This window comes from Protomyctophum bolini (genome assembly GCF_963924005.1).
Source record: "Protomyctophum bolini genome assembly, chromosome: 10".
Taxonomy (NCBI): Eukaryota; Metazoa; Chordata; class Actinopteri; order Myctophiformes; family Myctophidae; genus Protomyctophum; species Protomyctophum bolini.
This window is the reverse complement of record NC_137871.1, coordinates 16,808,208-16,823,944: the sequence shown is the minus strand read 5'-3', so window position 1 is coordinate 16,823,944 and position 15,737 is coordinate 16,808,208. Positions and strand designations below refer to the sequence as shown.

At 45.7% G+C, this 15,737-nt stretch overlaps 1 protein-coding gene across 1 annotated transcript in view; it reads right to left on the bottom strand.

Moving 5' to 3' along the window:
• Window positions 1–7,128: 7,128 nt before the first annotated feature.
• Window positions 7,129–15,737, bottom strand: part of trpc7b (transient receptor potential cation channel, subfamily C, member 7b) — a gene marked incomplete at both ends in the record, with an annotated part of 70,364 nt that continues 61,755 nt past the window's right edge. Inside the window, 5 exons of the mRNA XM_080773362.1 lie at window positions 7,129–7,265; window positions 7,472–7,547; window positions 9,032–9,112; window positions 12,256–12,477; window positions 13,282–13,477. Of these exons, the coding sequence (XP_080629488.1) occupies window positions 7,129–7,265; window positions 7,472–7,547; window positions 9,032–9,112; window positions 12,256–12,477; window positions 13,282–13,477 (712 nt within the window). The remainder of the gene's footprint in view (window positions 7,266–7,471; window positions 7,548–9,031; window positions 9,113–12,255; window positions 12,478–13,281; window positions 13,478–15,737) is intronic.

The following is a 15,737-nucleotide window of genomic DNA, read 5'->3' as shown; positions in this document are numbered from 1 at the left end:
ATACTGCTGGGTACTTTCATCTCCAGGGAGTTCCTGCAGGCTGTAGGCACAGATCTAGTTGTGGAGCTTAGTTTCCACCACATCCCTGGAATCATTGTCTTTCAAAGCCAGGTCACATCCCTCAGCGCTTTGACAGGAGATGGAAAGGGAGAGAGACATGGACATTGAGGGATGAGGGTGGGTGCTGTGTGCGTGCGTGCGGTGCATGGCTAGGTATGCTTCCATGCCTCTATACGACTATAGTGTCCGAGACAAATCACACTGGAGAGAAGATGTTAGTTTTGTTGTGTTGCCCAAAGATATGCTGGCACACGTGTACTGTCTGTAACTTACTGTATGTGCAGTACACAACACACAGTTACAGTAAACTATACATTCATTAATGCGAAAGCACACACATTGCAGTACAGTAAAAAACAGACATTGACAGATGACTAGCAAGTCAGTTTCTTTTGCTCAGTAGGCGGACATCTCTGATCGCCTGGCACCGACACTGGTCAACAACACAGGCTGCTCTGGGCACAATCACAGCTGCGGTGTCACAGTAAGCACAGCATTGATTTCCTACAGCTGGCCTACAGGGCAATGCTCTTTGTCTATAGGGTTTAAACGGTCAAACCACTTTACAAGGTAGGGTAAGTGATTTTCTTTGGTTAAAATAAGTGTTTAATAGCTATATTCTACTCATTGTTATAGTGTTTGTTCAGTTACAGGAGTGTCCAGTCTCTGCAGATCTTTAATATTAACAGAAAATAAATATTCAGATCAGGTTACAGATTAAAAAGGTTAAATTGGAAGTGATGAGAGCAGATGAACAGAAATGAGCAGACAAAATTGGAACTAGCTCAGCAAGATCTACCCACCAAAATGACCCCATTGCTGAAAAATAGTTCAACAATGTACCTGAGGGGGCTTTGGAATAGCTGTGCTGGCATGTAAGATAAACGCATTTGGAATGGGAAATAGGGAGGGGAAATGGAATTGGTAGGGTAGGATAGCTTTGTAAGGCTACTGATGTTTGTGCGCAACACTCTTGAAAACAAAGTATTGCATTGTGGGTTGTGCTGAAAAGCCCTTTAAAGTCACCTTAATTCAAGTGGCAGATGCCTTTTTTAATAATAATTTAAATATAAATGATACATATATTTAGGGGCATGTCTTGTGGTCTACCACGTGACATATCTACTGGTAGATCGAGATCTACCTTTAGGCACGCCTGCTCTATAGCAAAGATTAATATCAGAATATAGGGTAGTGCTTTAACCTTTTAACAAAAAACGTTTTGTTTTAACCAAAAATATAATTTGCCCTACCTTTATTGCCATTCTACAACTCATTGCGTCGACAGCTTGCAGATCTACCATTTTGGCCTGTTGTTTGTTTGTAATTTTCACCTAACCCAAACTAGGGACACCAGGTTGAAAGTAGTTTGGATGTCTCCTTCTCCTATCTCCTTTACTCCTGCAGTGCCAAGCGAAGCCTATTAATTGAGTTTACCTGCATATGGAAGACACTGACCATGTACGGTAACATTTAAAGAGTTTTATAAGGGCTCGTAGGCCCTCATATAACAACACGCCAGACAATAAAATCGGAGTGTTTCAGACACACTGACAGGCTGAAACAGTGCAGAGAGGACTCAGTGTGAAAGGTGAATGAATGGTATGGAAGAGCCAGGATCCAGTAAACATCAGGTCCCACATGATGGAACATAGTGTTTATAGTCTGGTTTTAGTGGGTAGTCTCTGTCACGGAAGTGCGAGTGTGCAGGAAAACCATAGAGAAGCACACACAAACAGAAACACAGAAGTGCACACATGCACAAATACAATTATAAACCATTTGTCCAAGTCTCAAGATTTTACAGTAACCCCACATCGAGTGAGTCAAATAGACCAGCAATTAAAAGTTGCACACATGCACACTCACGTGCGCGCACACACACACACACACACACACACACACTCACACAGGCACACTTCAGTATACTCACATTCCCGTCTGTGTGAAAAGCTTGTTTTCAGTGTGTGATGTGTCTCTGCCATTGCATGCAAGTGGCCAGATGTTCAGTTTAGCTCCAGTGCTCGTCATTGACAGAAAGCCATCAGTGGGGACAAACAAGTTATATTTAGATGCTGGAAAAAAGGACAAACTAGACATTGCCAATCAATCAACCAGTTTGTAACTCACTCCTTTTAATTCAAGGATCAAAATATGACAATTAATATACAATAATCTTTCATTTAAACAATTATTCTCGCATACAAGTTAAAAATACAGTATCTCAGGTCATTTCAACTACTCTAGCTGTGAAAAATCTGTATTTTCACTTATAGTGGATAAACTTGGCTATACACATAGGCCTCACATTGATGTATACAAACAAACACTGTCAAAGACTTTATTTCTTATACCAATTATATTCAATTCTTATTTTTCACTTAAAAATTTATCCCACGATTTTGCAACCCATTTTTTTCACCTAGTGTAAATTATCTAATGTAATCCTGGGCACTACACTCCCTCTGCCAACCTGGGGAGAGAAACGGACTGACATCATGCTTCCTTCTATGCATGAGTACAAGCCACTTCTGTTCACCTGACTTTTCACCTCTTCCCTGGTTGGACGTAGCGCATGGAAGGAACAACAGTTCCTTTCCCCTCCATCAGGCGCCCCGGCTGGCCAGGGGGAGGCAGAATAGAGACCAGGACTACTGTATGTAATCGTGCCCCAATCTTAGATCTTGAAAAAACATCAGGGACTCCAGATAAAAATCCATGTTAACAATAGCCATTGTACATTCAAGACTGATGGCACAAAAAACGCTGTCAAGAACAGCTTTATTTTCCAAGGTTTAGTTTTAACAAAGTATCCTAAATCTAAATATTGACCACATTCACATAGCGGCCATTTTGCCCTTACGCCACACACATTTCCACCTCCAGAGCGAAACAAAAATGTGTGCCGTGTGAAAGTCCATGGCCTATCGTATAAGAGAATCTACTAATATTCATAACACTGCACTCGTGTGTTGGAGAAGTAATGAGAGGGAACCATATGTTTATCAGTGATGAGTGTAGGTATTGGCAGTTTTGCAGGGGGAGCTGTCATGAGGCAAGATAGCTGGAATCAAAGGCTAATCGACTACTATTCCAATAAGCAAGGATGAAAAGGGTGAAGGTTCAATTACAGTGCACCTGTTATAATTAAGTTGCCTAAAAGCCACTAATAAGCTCTTTCTGAGAAACACAGTCTAGACTTGTGTGTCTGAAATCCTCGTTGAATGTCATTGTCTGTGCATGAGGTGTGCGTTGTGTACTGTTGCAAATCTGTTAATTAGATTGCCTGGTGTGTAAAGTGGTGTATCAGTACTATTAGCCTGCTGGTAAAAACAAAACAAAAAACAAAACAGGCCATACTGATTTTCTCCAGTTACTATCCAAATGTCACAGTGTTTCTTCTTCCTTTGATTTACGTTTGTCTTTCTTTTCTATTTCCGTTCCCATTCACACATTTTTCTTTCAACCTCCCACCCGATGGTCAGCCCTCTATATCAACACCCTCCTCTCCCCTCTCTTCCTCTCTGTTGGTGCTGCACTGACATCTCATAGCAGGGGAACACAGGGTCTTTGGTGCTATTATACCCTGTTGACACTACTAGAATCCAAATGTCAGCCACTCCTCCCGCTGACAATGAACCCCCCTACAAAAAACCCTGATTCGTTCTGGATTGAAATCAGTCCTTTTTCTCCCTATATTATGTCGCTATATAGTCAAGTAAAAACTGAAACCCCTATTTTTATTACCCGTTTTCTTTTTTACTACCAACTTCTGCCATAACCACGCCTCCAGGACTGCGCAGATGTTTCCAGAAATGTCATAAGTCACAACACGCACTAGAAACTAGAACAAGTGCTCCAAGGCAATGTTCGGAATTTGGCAGTCAGGATGGAATAATGAAAAATTGGATGGATCCGTCTTGATCAATTGACTTGAGATACCGATTAGTGTTGATGTTTGGACATAATTTGTGGGAGAGTTGCCTCCTGGTGGCGCTATGATAGGGCGTTAAAGGGTGGCATTCGTTCCTCAACGTAGTGAGAATGTGATAATGTCAATCTGAGCCAATCAGGTAATGTAGTAATGTCAGAAAATGATAATCCAAAGTTTTACACAAATGCAGTTATACATAGGCAAAAACACGAATCGGCCTGTTATAGCCGTGTGTTTCAAGAATGCGCATGCTAAATGTCACGGAAATCACAAGCTGTGATGATTTGAGGCATTTTGTTCAAAACGGAGTACTCCTGCAAACTTTGGAAGCCAATCTTAGCAAATTACTGTGTACTGGAATCCAAATGTCAGCCACTCCTCCCCCTGACAATGAACCCCCCTAGGGGTGGCGGTGGTTCAAACCCGGGCTCCTACAGAGTTAGGCCTCCTTCACACGGCGACCATCTCCAGATAAAACGCTCCTGTTGCATTCTCATTTTTTATTGACCCTTTACACGAGAACGCAAACTTTATGAAAACGCTATAACGTTGCTAGGTGGCGGTAACGGGCTGCCAAATAGACCAGTCACCCACGTACAAGAAGAAGAACCAGGTAGCCCCCCCCTTCACACAACCCTATTAGGGTTTTGAATGATGCTTCCAGACAATGACGGGGTTGTGGCAGTCGCTCGCTGCCTGCTTTCTACTAACGCATCAAGGTGACAGACAGGCTGACGGGCAGCCCAGAGCATGCAGGCAGAGCGCGCCACGGGATGGTTATATATTTTATAATACATTAGGCTACATAAACACGGCTGCTGCACCTATCACATGGCATTTCATTTATATCATGGTTTTACATTCACCATCGCTGATGAGCGGCGCTTGTTAGGAAGGAGGCTTGTTCATTGTAGGAACTAATAAACATAATGCGTTGTGAGCCAACGTGAGCCATGATGTCACAAGTTTTGCGGATCCACCGTTTTGCCTGTTTATATGGAGACCATAGGAAACGGCGTTCTCGAATATTTCCACTCTGGGAGGTGGTTTCACTTCGCGTCTAAAGGGACACCAGCAAACGATTTATTTATTTTACAGTTTCCTATGAACACCGTTCTCGTGTAAAGACCACCTTAGTGTCGAAGTGTCCTTGAGCCCCTAATTGCTCCTGATGTTGGTTGGTGCCTTGCATAGTTTATGCCGCCATTGGTGTATAAATGTGTGTGTGAATGGCTGAATTGATGCACAATCTATGTAAAGCACCTTGGATAAAGGCGCTATATAAATGCACCATTTACCATTTTACCGATTTTGTGATATTGTATTATATGGGTAGTTTGTCTTATACTAAAGACAAACTAGCCATTGTAAATGTGAAATAAATCAATACTGATTAACTGTATTCAGAAACTATTTTCTGATAACACAGACCAGAAGGCTCTGGTCTACTATCACTCTCTGTCTTTGGCTTTCATGGGCGACGCTATCCAAATCACTGTCTTAGCTGGGCGTGGCAATTGCAGAAGGTGGCCTTTAATGCCTTTTGACACCTCGACTCAGAATCTTTTACCCTCAGTTCAAAGTCTCTCTCTCTCCTCTCTACAGAAGCTCATTCCTCCCTCCCTCTCTCTCTCTCTTCTCTACAGAAGCTCATTCCTCCCTCTCTCTCTCTCACCTCTCTACAGAAGCTCATTCTCTCTCTCTCTCTCTCTCTCTCTCTCTCTCTCTCTCTCTCTCTCTCTCTCTCTCTCTCACACAACCTCTACAGAAGCCCATTCCTCTCTTCACTCCCAGTGTTCAACTCACAAAGCTCCTGTCCTTTCTCCCTCTTTATTCCATTTCACTCCATTCATACTTCTTTATGCACACCCTCTCTCTCTGCCCCCTCTCTCTCTCTGCCCCCTCCCTCCCAGCACTCTCTCTGCCCCCTCCCTCCCAGCACTATCTGCCCCCTCCCTCCCAGCACTATCTGCCCCCTCCCTCCCAGCTCTCTCTATGCCCCCTCCCTCCCAGCACTATCTGCCCCCTCCCTCCCAGCTCTCTCTATGCCCCCTCCCTCCCAGCACTCTCTGCCCCCCTCCCTCACAGCACTATCTGCCCCCTCCCTCCCAGCACTATCTGCCCCCTCCCTCCCAGCTCTCTCTATGCCCCCTCCCTCCCAGCACTCTCTGCCCCCTCCCTCCCAGCACTCTCTGCCCCCTCCCTCCCAGCACTCTCTGCCCCCTCCCTCCCAGCACTCTCTGTCCCCCTCCCTCCCAGCACTCTCTGTCCCCCTCCCTCCCAGCACTATCTGCGCCCTCCCTCCCAGCACTCTCTCTGCCCCCTCCCTCCCAGCACTCTCTCTGCCCCCCTCCCTCCCAGCACTCTCTCTCTCTACCCCCTCCCTCCCAGCACTCTCTCTGCCCCCCTCCCTCCCAGCACTTTCTCTCTCTGCCCCCCTCCCTCCCAGCACTATCTGCCCCCCTCCCTCCCAGCACTCTCTCTGCCCCCTCCCTCGCAGCACTCTCTCTGCCCCCCTCCCTCCCAGCACTCTCTCTCTGCCCCCTCCCTCCCAGCACTCTCTCTCTCTGCCCCCTCCCTCCCAGCACTATCTCTGCCCCCTCCCTCCCAGCACTATCTGCCCCCTCCCTCCCAGCACTCTCTGCCCCCCTCCCTCCCAGCACTATCTGCCCCCTCCCTCCCAGCACTCTCTGCCCCCTCCCTCCCAGCACTCTCTGCCCCCTCCCTCCCAGCACTCTCTGCCCCCTCCCTCCCAGCACTCTCTCTGCCCCCTCCCTCCCAGCACTCTCTCTGCCCCCTCCCTCCCAGCACTCTCTCTGCCCCCCTCCCTCCCAGCACTCTCTCTCTCTGCCCCCTCCCTCCCAGCACTCTCTCTCTCTGCCCCCTCCCTCCCAGCACTATCTCTGCCCCCTCCCTCCCAGCACTATCTGCCCCCTCCCTCCCAGCACTATCTGCCCCCTCCCTCCCAGCTCTCTCTATGCCCCCTGCATGCTACATGTGCTCTCAGGGTCTCTTGGTGTTCTTGCCTATCTTTTCTCCTAGTTGCTGGATGAGGAGGTAATCTTGTCTCCTAGTTGCTGGATGAGGAGGTAATCTTGTCTCCTAGTTGCTGGATGAGGAGGTAATCTTGTCTCCTAGTTGCTGGATGAGGAGGTAATCTTGTCTCCTAGTTGCTGGATGAGGAGGGCCAGCTCTCCAGTGGCCTGGGACTTCTCCTCCAGGAGCTCATAGCGGAGGCTTGAAATGTCCTGCTTGATCTCCTTTAGCTCACCTGTGATGTGACACACACACACACACACACACACACACACACACACACACACACACACACACACACACACACACACACACACACACACACACACACACACACACACACACACACAGATATATACAACATCTAAAAAAACCTTGTAAGTGTCCACACACACAGACACACACGGCTAACATAAACATCGACGGAAAGGATATTTGTACCTTCATTAACTTCGTCGTTGTCTCTGTCCATCTGGGCCTTTAGCACAAATCGCTTAATGAGACGCTTCATGATCTTCTGCAAGAGAGGAGAGAAGAGGAGGAGGAGAGGAGAGCAGAGCAGAGGGGAGAAGAGGAGGGGAGTAGAGGGGAGAAGAGGAGGGGAGTAGAGGACAGGAGAGCAGAGGGGAGAAGAGGAGGGGAGTAGAGGGGAGGAGAGCAGAGGGGAGAAGAGGAGGGGAGTAGAGGGGAGGAGAGCAGAGGGGAGAAGAGGAGGGGAGTAGAGGGGAGGAGAGCAGAGGGGAGAAGAGGAGGGGAGCAGAGCAGAGCAGAGGAGGAGAGCAGAGGAGGAGGAGAGCAGAGGAGGAGGAGAGCAGAGGAGAGGAAAGGAGGAGAGCAGAGGAGGGGAGGAGAGCAGAGGCGGGGAGGAGAGCAGAGGAGGGGAGGAGAGCAGAGGAGAGGAGAGCAGAGGAGAGGGGAGCAGAGGAGAGGGGAGAAGAGGAGAGTAGAGGAGAGGGATGGGAAAACATGAGAAAAGGAGCAATGGTGAGGAGAATAGGAGAGGCTACTGTCTGTTTGACAAATGAGACGGGTCATTCTATGACCATCTTCAGATTTGCTTTCATACCATTCTCTCTCCAGTCGCACACGCGCACGCCGCACGCACACACACACACACGCACACACACACACACACGACCGTTTGGTCTAACACCAGGCAACCGCGAGTCATGCCGGTGGTGTGTGTGCGGAGTATCGATTGGCGGCCAATGGGGATGGTCCCGTCGCTCTCTTTAAGGGTCTCTCAGTCATTCCCGCCCTGTATACAGTATAGGCGCACACACACTGCGCTCGTTCGATACTTCTGACAGCACATGTGTCCAATCAACAGGTCAGATGAGAGAGAGAGATTGAGAGAGAGAGAGGGAGAGACAGTGCATGTGTGCGTGCGTGTGTAGATTCAGATACAACACGTGTGCCATAATAAGCTCCCGGGCAGATGCCTCATAGTGAGAGAGGCACAGTACTTCTCTCACCGGGGCAAAGGTGAAGACGTGGGTGAGCGAGCCCCCCCTCCCCCCTCCCTCCATGCCTCTATCCGCCTCCTTCCATTAGTGAGCTACGGTCTTTTAGAATTCACTCATGAAGCTCATTAGAAACACTTTCTGTACAGGCTGTCTGTAACCTGCCTCCCCCCCCGCTCTCTCATTCTCTCTCACACCTTCTGCCCTCTCCTGCTTCTTACTTCCCCTCTGTCCGTTATTGCGATCCCCCACCTCTCCACGTTCTCGTCTTATCTCCCTCCCTGTCTTCCATTGCTTCACCCCAATGTTCCGCCACTCATCAATCTCTCTCTGTCTCTCGCTCAGCCCAGTATCATTTGCCTCTCTCTCCCGCACATCCACCCATTTGATTCTGGTCTTTGTGTGCCTATTCTGTGCTTTGACCACCAGTCACCCCATCTTTCTTCGTCTCTCTTTGTCAGCCTTGGTCTCTCCCTCACTCTCTGCAGACGGGGTGACAGGGCAGCCTAGCTCTTTCCAGGTCACCCTTCTCTTTTACCTGATAGCGTGTGGGGTGTTTGATGGGTTTTCTGGGTGAAAACTCCTCCCCCGGTCGAGGGTGTGACTTGAAGTGTTCACCCTGTAACAATAGGAAGCAAAATGCAGTTATTAATATTAACCACTTAAACCCTATGTACTTCATTGACTGGGGTCCCGCAGTGTCTGTAATTGACCCCGCTCTTTCAATGAAATGTTCAGTCAGTGTCGCTGAATCTTGCCTATCTAGGTTTATGACATGCCCAGAAAAAGTAGGACTGATGTGGCTAATGCACAGGAAGTGTTTTGTTCCATAATTATCGTTATTGGGGCTCACAAGAAACGATGGAAAAAAACAAAAACAAAACATCTTTAATATCGCTGTGAAATGTGAAATAGCCTTTTTATTTATTCATTTTTATTTAGTCATTTAATTTGGATATATTTCAGTTCTTCATGGTACATAATACATATCCTAAAGTATGTTATACATGAAGTTGTCAAAGATCTATAAATTGTATAAGACGATGTTACTCTTGGGTTCTGGATCAGTGACCTGCTTTTCCTCTGCTGTCTCTGTCTATTTACAGTGAGATGCTGGAAAATCCCATTTGTCGGCATTTTGGCAAAGGCAGAGTCGCCTACGCACATATGGTATACATATCCATATTTATATGTTGCCTACACTCCACACAGACATGCTCAACACACTGTATAAGAATTAACTATACTCCACCAACGCTAATACGTATGAATAACGTTGCTGTCCGGAGGAAACCACGTAACTCCATTTTTGAGTTTCTTTTTCTTTCATAAATAAATGCTATCGAACACCCTTTATACACCTCTGTGTTGGTTAAAAAAATATTGAACCAATGAAAAGTAGTAAAAATGGAATTGGAATATATTCACACGTGCACGCGCACACCTGCCTGGCTGTACGGTCAGCCCGCACACCTGCCTGGCTGTACGGTCAGCCGGTCAGTGCCAGACATGACTTATGCACACTGGTGTGAAGCAACTATAGTAAGCACATTTACTGAAGTACTGTACTTAAATACAGTTTTGAGGTATTTGTACTTGTACTTGAGTATTTCCAACTTCCAATACTTCTCCGCAACATCTCAGAGGCAAATGTTGCACTTTTACTCCACTATATTTATTTGAAAACGTTAGTTACTAGTTACTTTGTAGATTTTGATCATTATTACAAAACCAACCAGTAACCACCTCAGCTCTATATTCATTTCAGCCATTTGTAAATAGCCGTTCTATAAGCTGAGCCTGTACTGTAGATCTGCCATTTTCAAAGATTTGTATACATTTTAAAACTTGTGAAATGGGACATTCTGCATAATGAGTACTTTCTACTTTTGGTACTTTAAGTACATTTTGATACCAATACATTTGTACTTTTACTAGTAAAGTAAATTACTAGTAAACTTTACTTTAAAAAAGTAAATTTTTAATTACGTACGGTAACTTTTACTTAATAAACTGCGTTACTGATACTATTTTTCCCACCACTGGGTATTTGCCCAGAAACAGTCATGTCCAATGGCCTGGCTAATAGCTTACCCAAAGCACTGAAGCAAACCATTAGAGCGGAGGTCTCAAAGTGACAGGGCACTCTGTGATTGGTTCCGTGTTAAATGGCCTGTGCTATTTTGTCTGCGTTCCTCTCTCTATCTTATATCTAACAAGAAACCTTGAGACGATGGAGACTAAAGTGTGGAAAAGACAAAGTCGTCTGGAGATGGGAGTGTAACCCAGACAGGATATCGCATGACATTACGGTCTCAACCACTGTACTCATGTGAAAATGTTGATTTCTGAATATATCAGCCTAAAACTTCCATACAATTCAACTCAAACTTCAATTCAAAGGAGCTTCATTGGCATCAGAGAACATACGTTTACGTTGCCATACCAAGTGTAAAAAACACACTACACACTTCAATCAGTTGACCTCAGGTTTGCAAACAATAACCAATCAATGTCTACATTATGACCTTGTCTACACAACAAGCTTGACCTTTCTCCATTGTCTCCTGAGAAATCAAACAAATCACAATTTCACTAAATCCTATGTTTGTGGTCTCCACCAGGCCGAAGGCATGGGGAGAGAGTATGTTTTGCACTCTGGCCGTGTGTGTGTGTCCATCCGTCTGTGTACAGCTAATCTCTGGCACCGTTAACCCGGTCGATGCCAAATTTTGCACACACACTCCCTGGATGCCAACGAGGAACCTCTACCCCAAATATTCCAGAACGGCCTGTTATAGCGCCACCAGGAGGCCGACTTTTGAAAAAGACATTTTTTTATATTATTCCTACAGATTCTGTCCAAAAATCCTGCAAATCGTTACACACTATCTCTATACTCATGTGTTCAAGCCGGATCTGTTGGATATTTCATATTCCATCCTAATTGGCTAACATTGGCTTTCAAAGTTTGCAGGATTGGCCCGTTTTGAACAAAAAGCCTCAAATCATGAATGCAGCGTGCAATTTACGTGCAATCTTTCACAGACTTTCCAACTAGGCGGAGGAATATATTCCACTCTTTTGACATTGGCCTGTTATAGCGCCACCAACAGGTGGATTTTTGCAAAACAAAACAACAAAACACATTTTTGGAACAAAATGCCTCAAATCATGAACGCAGCGTGCAATTTATGTGAAATGTTTCACAGACTTTCCTTTTTTTTATCCAACGATTTTGTAACCCATTTTTTCACCCAGTTACAATTATCTAATCCTGGGCACTGGCCTGGGCCGTGGCTCAGCGGTCCAGGCACCTTGACCAAGGTGCCGCAGGTTCGACTCCCGATCCCGACGGCCTTTACTGCATGTCACTCCCCCATCTCTCTCCCCTATTTCCTGTCAGCCTACTGTCTGTCCCTCCATAAAATAAATATATAAAATAAAGGCGAAAGCCACAAAAAAACATTAAAAAAGATCCTGGGCGCTACATTTCCTCTGCCAACCTGGGGGGCAGCGGACTGACCTCATGCTTCCTTCTATGCATGAGGAGTCCAAGCTGTTTCTTTTCACCTGACAGGGGAGAGTTTCCCCTGCCGGACGTAGCATGTGGAAGGAACACGTTATTCCGACCAGTTCCTTTTCCCTCCATCAGGACTGTTTTTAAATGACATTGAAGAATTTGGCCTCATCGCTAGCCATTACTTGTGGCCTGCTGAAATGCTTCTACCTCATCTACGCTGGTTGTTAGTATACACTGACCATGTGGCTTGAGTTGAGCATCCCCATCTCTACCTCGTTGTCACGGCGACGGCCATTCGCCTTGCAGAGGCGTACCAGGCAGGACTTGATGCGCAGGACCAGGTAGAAGAAGGACTTGGGGCTGGGCACCAAGTTAAAGGGGGCTGGTAGGGTACGGCCCTCATCAAAGTAGGACAGCCACAACTTGGCCCGGGCAAACTTCCATTCCACATCAGCATCTTCCTGCATACACGGGGGGAGAGGAGAGGACGTCTCTCTGTATTACTAGCACAGGCAAATCTGCTTCGTGGAATATTTCGTTATGTTCGTTTTAAGAATACTTATTCATGCGTGATGTGGATCTGCTCCCTCTTCCATGCCTGGACTAGCAGTGAGTGTAAGTGTTATTTAGCACCAACATTAGGACAAATCAAAGTTACCTAACGTAGCCGATCTGCATGAGGGAACACGACGCTTGCGTCGGTGTGGGAAAACACAAACATATCATGTGTGAGGCAAACAAATAGTCAGCGGCGCCTCTGCTGTTGATCGTACACGTACAGCAGTGGTTCCCTAAGTGGGGTCCAGGGACCCCCAGGGGTACCTGAGGGAGTTCCAGGGGGTCCCCAGCTAAAAGATAGTTTGGAACCAAATGGACCATTATGGGTCTGTAACTCTGAGAGTGTACAAATTTGTACACTCTCAGAGTTAAAATAACATTGATTTTACAATATAAATTGGGGAGAGATAGAAATGCCATTAAATGGGGGTCCGTAGACTAATGCATGTCAAACTGGGGGTCCTTGAAATTGGTAGGAGCTGTTGATCATACAGACATACAGTACAGTACCTCTATAGGAGCTGTTGATCATACAGACATACAGTACAGTACCTCTATCTCCTGGTAGGAGCTGTTGATCATACAGACATACAGTACAGTACCTCTATCTCCTGGTAGGAGCTGTTGATCATACAGACATACAGTACAGTACCTCTATCTCCTGGTAGGAGCTGTTGATCATACAGACATACAGAACAGTACAGTACCTCTATCTCCTGGTAGGAGCTGTTGATCATGGCGATCAGCATGTTCAGCAGCACCACCACCATGGTGACATTGTAGACCCCGTACAGCACGTAGCCGATGTTCTCGATGAACTTGTGGTCATACTTCAGCACCACCGAGATCACCTCAGACAACCCGAAGATGGACCAGAAAAGGGTCTTAAAACTCTCCTCCACCCTGCGCAGGATCAAGAGAAAGAGAGAGAGAGAGAGAGATGTAGGTGGATATGCGGAGAGAGAGAGGCCAATACTCAGTGTACCTTACAGTGCCTATATACATAAACACACAGTTTTAAACAAACACCATGCACTGTTTGCAGGCGCACGCACGCACACGGACGGACGGACGGACGGACGGACGGACGGACGGACACACACACACACACACACACACACGTCCACTGAAACATTCCGATAGCAGGGTTTATGAGGTGGCACTGATTAAAAACGTGATGAGTCAATTTAAACACATTATCCTCCCATCATCCATTTCCCTTAGACTATCTCTCTCTCTTTTGAAATGTGCTCCCCCCATATTTAACCCTAATTACAAATATATTTGGCTTAAAAAATTACTTTTGATTACTTATTATGTAAATGTAGTTCTCAAGGTAGTCTACTGCAGTCAGAACACAGACTGTGTGGACAGGATATGTGTTGCATCAATCGATAACACAGTTCTTCAACTTAAACCCTGTATTTGCTTGACCAGAGTCGACCAGGGCTCTACTAGGATCCCAGAACAGCAATGCTAGGGTCCATGTGGTTATAAAAGTCTGTGTGGAACTGAGAGAAAACAGTAGGCTCTCTACTTATGGACTTAAGTCAGAATACTGCCCTCAAAACAGGTTAGTTGATTCAAATACATACTAGGCCTTAATATATCAGTCAGAACCTATGGTGATCCCACGATTGCATCCAATATGTACATTTTCAACATGAAACTATGTCATTAATAAATACACCTTGGAGCTGAAAAAGCCAACCCCCTTCTGTGTTGCTCTTCGGGGTCATGTGATCAGTGACGTACAACCCTCTAGCCTCATGGACTAGAATGGATAATTTAATCTCCAAGTGAAACAGCACAACTTTGATATGCAATTAAGACTTAATAGAGCATTTTCAGTCATTTGAGTTATATCATCTACAAACTTCTTGAGTGTATCTGCCTGCAGGCTATCGTTTCAATCAGATAACTCTAAATAGATAGAGAACAGCTTGAGATTATTTTTTTAATGAAATGCAAAAGCGTGAATATTATATTTGTTGGTGTTAAGGCTCTCCTCAACACATTAGAAGGAAAGAATTTAAAAGCAGGGAAAAACATGCAACTTTAACCCATTTTGACCTGAGATCAGATTCTAAAAATGTCTTATACATCCTGACAGTTTTCTGAAAAAGCTGTTTCTATGTCAGTCAGAGAGAATAGCAGACCTACGAGCTCGTAGATCTGCTATTTTTCAATAGCTAAAGCATAACATAATGCCAACACCAAAATGGGTCTCTGCTCAGCACATTAGAAGGAAATAATTTAAAAACAACAAGAACGACCTATGGCGAACCCTCACAGAAAGACGCATGGTCACGAATTATGCAAGGACGTTCTATTCTATACAGTACATATACACAGACATTGGCTGGCACCAGTCAGAGTCATTCAGTCAATTACTGAAAAGGCCTTTTCAGCCGTACTGAACAGGACACACAATCAAAACAACAGAGGAAAGGTTTTATTTTTCTCTTTTGGGCTGACTTGCCATTACAGCCCATCATTCTGATCCTTCCAGGGGTGCCGAATTGTACCATGTAGTTATGGGACATGAAGGGAAAAGCAAGTTTACTCTAATACAAGTTAGAAGAATATGCAAAGTATTATCGTTGTCTGTGGTTTGTGCTGACTCTTTTTTGTTCTGTATCAGGCATGATGATAGGATGTATATAAAATTATGTACAGGGCTAGCCTTACTGTCAGTATACCAGGTTGACCTCACGATGTACAGGGCTAGCCTTACTGTCAGTATACCAGGTTGACCTCATGATGTACAGGGCTAGCCTTACTGTCAGTATACCAGGTTGACCTCATGATGTACAGGGCTAGCCTTACTGTCAGTATACCAGGTTGACCTCACGATGTACAGGGCTAGCCTTATTGTCAGTATACCAGGTTGACCTCATGATGTACAGGGCTAGCCTTACTGTCAGTATACCAGGTTGACCTCATGATGTACAGGGCTAGCCTTACTGTCAGCATACCAGGTTGACCTCACGATGTACAGGGCTAGCCTTATTGTCAGTATACCAGGTTGACCTCACGATGTACAGGGCTAGCCTTATTGTCAGTATACCAGGTTGACCTCATGATGTACAGGGCTAGCCTTACTGTCAGTATACCAGGTTGACCTCACGATGTACAGGGCTAGCCTTACTGTCAGTATACC